Raw genomic sequence first — 9,296 nt, 5'->3', positions numbered from 1 at the left:
ACCCAGATCCCCGACACCTGGTGGTGTAGAGGGGGCTGCGAAGGCTCCGTGAAGCTGCTTCTCTGGACAGTCCTGCTGTCTCCACGCTGCACCCCCCCCCACCCCAGCCCCAGCCCCGGCTGGGCCATCTCCTCTGAGGAAAAGCTCTCTCCCCTCTGGGACCGGCACTCTCCTGTCACGGTCCTGCCCTGGGGGCGGCTGGCAGGGCATTCCTGCAGTGACACTACAGAAGGCAGGCTCATTGCTGGGTCTGAGTGTGGAAAAGTGGGCTGAAATCTGAATTTCCTGTTGCTCCTTGTGGCCATTTGCTCCCTGACTGACCAGACCGGGGTCCTTCCCAACCGTGAAAGGAAAGCTGGGGGGCCACGTCTGTTTGCTGTTCTCTGTCCTGGAGGAGGCTGACACTGGGCTTCCCGGGGCCTTCTCGGACTGGCCAGCACCCTGGCTCCCTGTGGGGTGCAGACTGGACCCTGGATGGAGACAGCCCGGGGTCCAGGGGTCCAGCAGCGGGCAGCCTGGGCATTGCAGAGGCCTCAGGACAGGGCACCTGGGAGCGTGGGCTGAGCAAGGCCCCAGGGAAGGAAAGCCAGAGCTTTGCTCTGTGTTTCTGATGTGTCTCCCGGAGGGTGCCGCGAGCCCCCCAAAACCTAGCAGGTGCCTGAGTGGGTGCAGAGGGAGCCACTGAAGGACCAGGGGATAAGGCACTTTGAATTCAGTGCATCCAAACGTCTGCTTGGCTACTGGAATATCCTGGGGGAAGCACACTAGGAATTGACTGTCCCTCTTTGTTGGCCGAGAGCCCAGAATTCAGAGGCAGGTGGGGGTGGGATACTAGCATGTCAGCTGGTCAGGAGGTGGGTGAGGAAGGGGAGGGGGAGGGTGGAGACATGGGAGGGGCGAGACGCAGAGCCCAGTGGCCAAGACCCTCCCACAGTAAGCCTGCTTGCTTTGATAAGGTCAGACCTCAGCACAGTAGAGACCAGTGTGCAGAGTCCCAGAAAGCTTGCACCATGCCTATAATCCTGGGTTACTGGGACGTCCGAGGGGTGAGTAAAGCAGCCCCCTTGGTGGTGGAGGGCTGGCAGGGGTGCAGTGGGGAAGTGCTGAGCAGCTGGGGGAGAATTTGGGGATGATTGCTCTTCCAGGCTTGGCTGGGGCTGTGCCTGGTCCTAGCCTGGTTTCTGGCCTGTCCCCTTCCAGTATCGGGGTCCCTACTGGGAGGAAGGGAGTCAGGAGTCAGGACCCCTCAAGGCCATCGCTTCCCCTGCTCTCCCTCCAGCTTGCACATTGCATCCGGCTGCTCCTGGAATACACCGACTCAGACTATGAAGAAAAGACGTACATCTACGGGGGCGGTAAGGGCACCGTGTGGGCCCTATGCTCTTTATACTGTGATCCCTAAGGAGCATGGAGCATCTTCCACCCGATTTCTACATGTCACTCGCAGAGGGATGTGGGGCCCGCCTCTGCCTGGGGTCCTGCGGCTAAGCACAGCACGGGCCTGCCTGTGCAGGACACTGGGGGGCGGGGGGATTGCTGCCGCCCACAGCAATGAGGACAGGGGGTTGCCCCCTCCGTAGACGCCAAACCAAACCCCTGCTGTGGAGGCTGCCTCACCTGGCAGGCCTTACTCCTGGGAAGATTTGGCTTGGTAGGTCTCTGAGCTCCCAGAACCCCCTGCCCCAGGCCCACTGGGCAAGGCCTCCTGGATGGTTTCTGTGGGCAGGAGGTCCGATCCTCAGAACACGGTTCTCATTGGATTGTTTCCACCTCAGCTCCTGACTATGACAAAAGCCAGTGGCTGAATGAGAAGTTCAAGCTGGGGTTCGACTTTCCCAATGTAAGTCGGGGTGGGGGCAGGGACAGGTGGCCTCGCCTGGAGGTGTTAGGGTGCCGAGCCCTCTGCCCTCCTCCCCCTCCTGGTTCTCTCCACTGCCTCTCCGTGTGTTCCCTATGGCAGGTCATGCGGGTGCTGTACACATATGATTGAGGGCCTCCATGAGTCAGGCCCTCCGTGTGCCGGGTCCCAGCTGTGTCCTTGCTCAGGGGCCGGGGCGCTGGGGGCCTGGTGGGATAGCAGAGCTCCCTATTGCTCTTGCAGCTCCCCTACTTGATTGATGGGCCTCACAAGATCACCCAGAGCAACGCCATCCTGCGCTACCTTGGGCGCAAGCACAACCTGTGTGAGTGGGCAGAGGCAGGGGCAGGGAAGGGGCACGGCCTGGCTGGGGGGAGGGGAGGATGCCAAGGGTGAGTGTCTGACGATCTGGTTACAGGTGGCGAGGCAGAAGAGGCGAAGATCCGAGTGGACATCATGGAGAACCAGGCAATGGACACCCGAATGGACCTGGCCAGGGTGTGCTACAGCCCCGACTTTGTGAGTTCTCCGTGGGCTGGGCCGGGCCAGGGCGGGGTTTGAGTGGGACTCAGGACTCTGTGCTCCCAGTGACAGTGGGTCTGTGTGCAAGGGAACCCCCTGGTTCCTCCGAGGGACCCATCTCCCTCCCTCTCACACAACAAACGCTGCAAATCAATCCCCTCCAGTCTGAGAATGAAGTCGACTCCCCAACCTCGAGAGTGAGGGGTTCACTAGCTGTGGAACTTCTTCCCGATGCGGAGGGGCTTTGTCTTTTTAAAAGTAGGACATTGTTCATTATTCAGAAGAATCACAATGTTAAGTGAAGTTGCAAATGGTCTGTTTTCCGTGAAGTTGTTGAGAACCCAAATGGTGAGTTCATAACCGAAATGGGCCTCGGGTTTCTCTGTGGTATCTGATGCGATCTACACATCTACCAGGGCAGCTCCTCTTGCACCACATCACGGTCTTCTGGCCAGACGCAGAATTGCAGAAGAAACTGTTAGGCATTTTTTTTTAACTGCTGATCTAGTCAAAGATTTTGTTTCTAGAATTGATAGTCAGACTTATTATATACATTTAGACTATTTCCCTTGTTCCTGCCTGAAGGGCTTCCTTCTCAGATTTTGTTTTATAATCTCTGAAGTATGAGAAAAACATGGACTCTCCTGAGTTCTGTGTATACAGATTAACATTCTTAAAAAAAAGTTATTTTCAAAGGGGCACAAATAATGACCTAATATATGTCCTTGCTAGTTAGATGTTTTTAAGCATGATTCAAGTACATGTGTGCTTTGTCTGTTTACATTACATTCAAACCTGCTTATAGCTTTCCGTGATAAACGGTACGTCCATAAAGATTTCACGAATCCTCACTAGATGAAGCAAAGGGGTCCTGGTGGAAATATAAACAGCTACTGCCGTTCTCTCATGCGGGTTTTGCGCTCCGGTTCCCGTCAACCAGGTGATCTTGTTCTTCAGGGACGTTCATGGCTCCCTGGCTCTTCTCTTTCTCGGCCTGGTGCCTGCACTGCATGTTTCTGAACACAGGCATTCACTCGCCAACTCGGCTGAGCTGGGCAACCAGCAGCCTTGCCCGTGGTCACTGGGAGTGAGTTCACCTGCAGGACCGACTCCTGAGCTGCTTCCAGGGAGATTGTTTGACTTCGCAGCCCCTCCTTCCTCATCTCAGCAGAACAGGTTCCACGTCACCATTTTCTTTGATGTCCAGGCCAAGGTTTAAGAGAGGCATCTGTGATGTAATCTTGTCACGCTAAAGTGCAGGCTTTAGTGGCCAGTCAAAATCCTGCCGCTGGACAGAGGAAATATCAACTGTTTCTCTTGGCAGAACCTGCTTGATGGCCTCGTTTCTGCTTTTCAAGCATTTAATGATTTCTCCCTGGTGACAAGAATTCAACGATGGAAATGCTGAGATAGCGCTTCCTTAGATAAATCCCCCCGGGAGCTTTGAAAACCTGAGGGACTGCCTTCTAGAACTGTTATCCACTCTGCTGAGTCCCAGGCGCTCCCACAGTCTTGGTCTAGAGGATGAGCCTGGCCACAGAGACCCTGCTGAATCCCCTTTGAAGAAGCTGCAGGCCCAGCTGAGCCCGCAACGCCTGCAGCCACCACCAGGGCGGCCCTCATGCAGCTCCAGGCTTGGTGGGAGCTGAGGGGCTTCTCATGGGTCCTGATGACCAGCAGCAGTGTCGCCCAGAGTCTGTCTCTGCAGGGATGCCCTGCTGTCCCTCCTCCCTGTCAGCATCTCAAAGTCTCCTGGTCATTCAGGAGGCCATTCAAATGCCCTCCCGGTTCTTGTACCCCCGACCAGCCAGAGCCCGACACCTGCCCCTGAGCTCCTGTCCTTGTTTCTGCGCCTCTGAGTGCTTCCCTCGGGCAGGGCCTCAGCCCCTGAGCCTACTGACAGGCAGGTGGACGGAGAGCACAGGGGCAGTCAGATCAGTGTCACTCACCTCTCTGCCTTCTGTTGCTCTGACAGAGGGGCCTTCTACACAGTCTCCACTGTCCCTCTGCCCCAGAGTCAGTGCCGACTCAGACGGACCCTGGGGGGGGCAGATAGAACTGCTCCAAGAGATCCTGAGTCTGAAAGTCTTTCCTGGAGCTGACAAGCTCCTCTCTGACGCAAGGAGTGGCAGGCGGGTTTGAACTGCTGACCTTGTAGTTAGCAGCCTGATGTCCAACCATAGTAGGGGTCCAGAGAATTCTGGTTGGATTCAGTTGAAGCCTGTGAGCAGGGAGGGGCAGTCAGGGGAGGATGGCAGCTCCCCCAGGGCCAGCTGGGTCAGTCAGCAGTGGGGTAGCTGCCAGTCTCTGGGGAGGGAGAGTTTCTGAGGGAGGTGACAACTCTTTTCTGCCTCAGGAGAAGCTGAAGCCACAGTACTTGGAGGCCCTGCCTGGAAAGATAAAGCTGTACTCGCAGTTCCTGGGGAAGCAGCCGTGGTTCGCAGGGGACAAGGTAGAGGGGAAGGAGATGGTGACAGGTTGCTGTCAATCTTCCTGATGGTGGCACCTCAGTCCCACTCCTCTTTGGCTTTCTGCAGATCACGTTCGTGGATTTCCTGGCTTATGATGCCCTTGACATTCACCGTGTCTTTGAGCCTAAGTGCCTGGACGCCTTCCCAAACCTGAAGGACTTCATGGCTCGCTTCGAGGTAATGTCCCTGATTCCTTTTTTTTCTCCTTAAACAATTTACTGACTTGATTTACATATTATACAATTCTTTTAAATATATATGAGAAAGAGTTGTGCATTCATCAGCATGATCAGTTTTAGGTCATTTTTCTTCATTCTCGCGTCCATTATTATGAGCTCTCTATTTCCCCACCTTCCCTCCCTATAAAACTATTAATCTGCTGAACATCTCTATAGATTCACCCGTCCTGAGTTTTATATAAGGAAAATTATATTTTTAAAGACCCGAACACCACCTGCAGGATTAAACACAGAAAAATTCAATGCCTCCTCCCCTCAAAAGCAGACAATAATAAGTAGAAGAATGTAAGACGTAACCTAACAGTGTGTGCAGTCCTCCACCTTCCGCTGCACTCAGTCTGGGGCCAGACTGCTCACATCCTTTGGTCCAAGGACCAAGGGAAGTCCACGGAGGCGTCTTTCCCGTGGGGCTCTGTGAAGGAATGTCGCACTCTCACTGTCACCTGCAGCCTTCTGCAAACCGAGTGTTCAGTGTTTAAATTCCAGGTCATGCCTCCCCCTCCCCAACTAATCATGGGTTTATTATTAGTAAGTCTTCGGTTGGCATGCTGCTTCACGGTGGATAAGACGAGACGTGATCCTTTCTGCTAGCAAGGCACCAGCTGATAGCTGAGCCCCGCTCTGTTGAAACACCCCGATCTTCAGGGATCATTTCATGAGGGCGGTGTCAGCAGGGCCACTGCACGGCTTCTCCTCAGACTCGGGCCTCCTTGATGCTTCATCCATCTCCTTGCCTGTCCCAGGGGACTTTCCTCGTTTGGGAGCTCAAAGAAGCAAGAAGTGGCAGGCCTGGGCACTCGCTGTATGCCAGGCTCTGTCTGAGTGGTTTTGAGTTCAGGGGCTTCAGAGATGCTGTGCAAAGTGCCAGGACTTTCTAAGAGCTTCTGAAGCCTCCCGGCATTGTGCCAGCTATACTCCACACCACAGGAGACACCGTGGATAAATGATCAGCCCCGTTTTCTAGATGAGGAAACTGAGGTCCAGGGGAGGGGCGTTTCAAGGTCACACAGCCTTTCACCCTGGGCTTCCCGTCAGTGCCCAGGGGCAGGAGCCAGGGCCTCTCTTTTAGGGAGAAGGCTGACCTTCTCTTGACTGAGTTTCACAGTCCGTGGAGAGTCACTGAGGCGGAACTGAGGCGTGTGTCTGTCGCTGACAGTGCTAGGCCGGTGAGAAGGTTGGCTCGATATTACCTTCCCGAGACACAGACTTATTTATACTTGGCCCCCAGAATGCTTTGCGGCACTTGGATCCGCGCCTGGGCCAGTGGGAATTCGCAGGTCTGCAGAGGTGCTGGGGTGGAGGGTCTGTGTGGGTGCCCCTGGAAGGACTTTTTCCAGGGTTCTCTGGTGGACCAGAGTGCTCCCTCCTCTTCTGCCGGTTCTGCCTCCTCACTGTTGAGGGCTCCCGTCTCTGAGATGGTCAGTGCGGGTAGTGTGCCTCATGTCCACTGACGCGCTCCTTGGACGAGGCCCTGGGTCAGGCACAGCGGGGCCTGCAGAGCTGGCCCTGCCCTGGAGCCCGCCCTCCAGCAGCACACATGTGGGGACAGGGCCTGGACACGCCCCTTACAGCCACTTGTCCATTGTACTTGACCACTTGGTTTCAGAGCAACCCAGTCTAGGTGGTCCTAGATTTGGGAATTAGAGGCAGTTAGCCAGCGGGTGGTCAGCCTGGAGTTCATGGTTCCTTCCCATGAAGACATGTGTTCCCTTGTTAGTTCTCATCTGGTTCTGGTGCTGGTCCAGGCTGAGCCCCTGGGAGGTGACAGAAGAGCTCAGAGGGCCGTGAAGGTCAGCTGTGGACGGCGGCCTGCAGTCTGCTGGGGCTTGATCTCACTGGCTGAGGGAGGTCTAGGGGTCTTTGAGATGATCTGTCCTGCTGTGATAGCCCCAGCCCCCTGACTCTCAGACTGCCCAGCTGGAAGCACAGTGAGCCTGGGCTCAGGTATGGGCTGTGGAGCGTGGACTCCCCCAGTGGAGAGATTAGAGTCCGGCCCTGCAGGCCCTGCTCTCCCTTCTCCCCCTTGCCAACCTTCAGCCAGATCTGCTGAGTCATTCATTCCCAGAGGGCTGGGAGTGACTGCAGGCTGGCAGGCGGGCTTGGGCCCCTTTCTGCTGCTGGGGCACCTCTGTGTGCAGCTCTGGAGAGCTCGCCAAGAGCCAGGAGCCTCCCCTGCAAAAGGAGGAAGTCTTTTCCACAGGGAGTGTGAGGTCTTCTGGTGGGGGCGGGGAGGGAGAAGGAGCCCAGGCCTGGGAGAGACAGCCAGGGTGAGTCCCAGCCATGTAGGGGACGGAATCTGTGAGCAGGGGCAAAACATTGAAATGTCCGCCCCTCAGTTCCCCCTGGGAGAGATGGTGAGGTGACTGTGGAGTGTCCTGCTCCAGCCCCAGGAGTTTTCTAAACCTCCCGTGGAACCTGCAGCACTTTCAGCTTCCCGCTCGGGCACCCCTCTGAGCAAAGGAGAATAATAGTCATAGAAGTATCGTATCAAATTCTTTATTTGAGGGAAACCCGAGCCCTGACCTTGTCTTTCCTCCCCTCAGGGCCTGCCGAAGATAGCAGCCTACATGAAGTCCAGCAAGTTCCTCCCCCGCCCTCTCTTTGGAAGGCAGGCCCAGTGGGGCAATAAGTAGGGGCTGTAGACCCAGGAGAGGGGACGAGGAGCCGGCCTGACCACAGGAACCACCAGCCCTCTCCTCTGCTCCCCACTTCCTTACTGTCCCCCTCTCACCACCCCAATTCTGCACTATCCTAACCCGTGAGAGCCCCAGCTCCCACTGCCCTTCTGCTCATCCTCCTCCTGACCATGCATGTCCCCGCAAGCAAGCCAACCCTCCTACCCTTCCCTGATGCCACTTCTGCTCAGAGGAGCAGCCTGGACCCCTGCCTGCAGGCTCAGCTCGAGCTGCCAGACTGGTGCCTTGGCTGGTTCAGCAGCTCCCTACCCCAGCCCTGTCCATTCCCTTTAGGGAAGGGCTGAGCCACTCCTGCGCATCCTGTCCTCTTGGCTACCTGGACACAGAAAGATCTCTGCTGGGGGTTGGAGGAGGGGCCTTTATATTTGTTTTGGGGGTCAGGCCAGATGGGAGTAAGAGGACAGATTTATTATGGTTCTTGCTCCCTCTCGGGTCTCCATGCCCCTCCCTTCCTCACCTTGGGATCCCCAGAAGGGAGTCTCCAGTGAGCAAGCCTTTACTCACCTCACTGTCATTAAATCCATGGAGCCTGCCTGTGAGGCTGTGAGGGCGCCCGACCACTGGGCTTCCCCACAGGGGTGTCATGTCCCCCAGATGAGCATTTCCTGCCCTGACTCCAGCCTGTCATCCTCTTCTGGACATGCTTCATAATCTGACGCCTCTCTTCTCTGTTGTCACAATATCCATCTCAGCACTCACCCCACGGTACTGCCATCCTCCTTTAACTTGGCTTTGCCCCGCTGGTCTGCCAGTTCACTGCGGAGAACATGCCATCCCACCTGACTTTTTATGTCAGTCTCCCACTGTGATGCACAGGAACTGTGGAATGAACGTTGGAAACTGGAAAGAACTGCCTCTAGGCTGGGACTTGGACAGCCCTGTAGTCCATGGTGACTGGGATTTACAGTTCTGGAGATGGCTGTCTGCCCATGGCGATCTCAATAAAGGCCAGAAGTGTCTTCAAATGTCTGGGAAAGGGAGTCACTGGTCATCTCTAAGTTCTTATTGCCAGCTGGAGAACTTGACCCGAGTTGGGCAGGTCTGGTTTATTGGGTCAAAGTGTATCAGATCCGGGTGGTCAGGAGGCGTGGGTTGGCATGACTACCAGACCATCCCAGAAGGAGCAGGGCCTGTGGAGATCGATACGGCTCAGTAGAGTTCTCAAACCACGGCCGAACTGTGGATCTGGGTCTCACTGAGGCACGTCTTTCCCTTTGGCCCCGAGCTAAAGGAGGACTTGGGGAAGAGTCTACTGGTCACTGCCTACAGTGTGCTTCTGGCAGTTACATAAAGGGGCATCAAGAGGGGCGACGTGCACAGTGATGAAATACATGATTGATAGAAAAGATACACCCGGTTAGGTAAAAAGTTAGGCAGGTTAGGAGTTTGGGATTTAGTGGCACACACGTTAGACAAGCTAGCTTGTTTCAGGACGAGTGGTAAGTGCTAGAAGGTGGTGGTCAAACCACAATGCAAGATAAGGAAGTAAAGTAAACACAAGAACCCCAAT

General features: G+C 55.6%; 1 protein-coding gene across 2 annotated transcripts; it reads left to right on the top strand.

The window, feature by feature from the left end:
* The first annotated feature begins 1,010 nt into the window (after nt 1-1,010).
* LOC142436971 (glutathione S-transferase Mu 1-like) lies at nt 1,011-7,723 on the top strand. 2 transcript variants are annotated; one of them, XM_075540290.1, is made up of 8 exons: nt 1,011-1,046; nt 1,280-1,355; nt 1,776-1,840; nt 2,102-2,183; nt 2,277-2,377; nt 4,737-4,832; nt 4,918-5,028; nt 7,634-7,723. In XM_075540290.1, exons 1-8 carry the CDS (start codon nt 1,011-1,013, stop codon nt 7,721-7,723), a joined length of 657 nt encoding a protein of 218 aa, XP_075396405.1. The 2 variants fall into 2 exon arrangements, with proteins under 2 accessions (XP_075396405.1, XP_075396406.1); XM_075540291.1 differs by lacking the exon at nt 4,918-5,028.
* The last annotated feature ends 1,573 nt before the right edge of the window (nt 7,724-9,296 follow it).

This window comes from Tenrec ecaudatus, chromosome 1 (genome assembly GCF_050624435.1).
Source record: "Tenrec ecaudatus isolate mTenEca1 chromosome 1, mTenEca1.hap1, whole genome shotgun sequence".
Lineage (NCBI taxonomy): Eukaryota > Metazoa > Chordata > Mammalia > Afrosoricida > Tenrecidae > Tenrec > Tenrec ecaudatus.
Note: the sequence above shows the minus strand (reverse complement) of the source record. Positions and strands in the feature narration are given on the sequence as shown.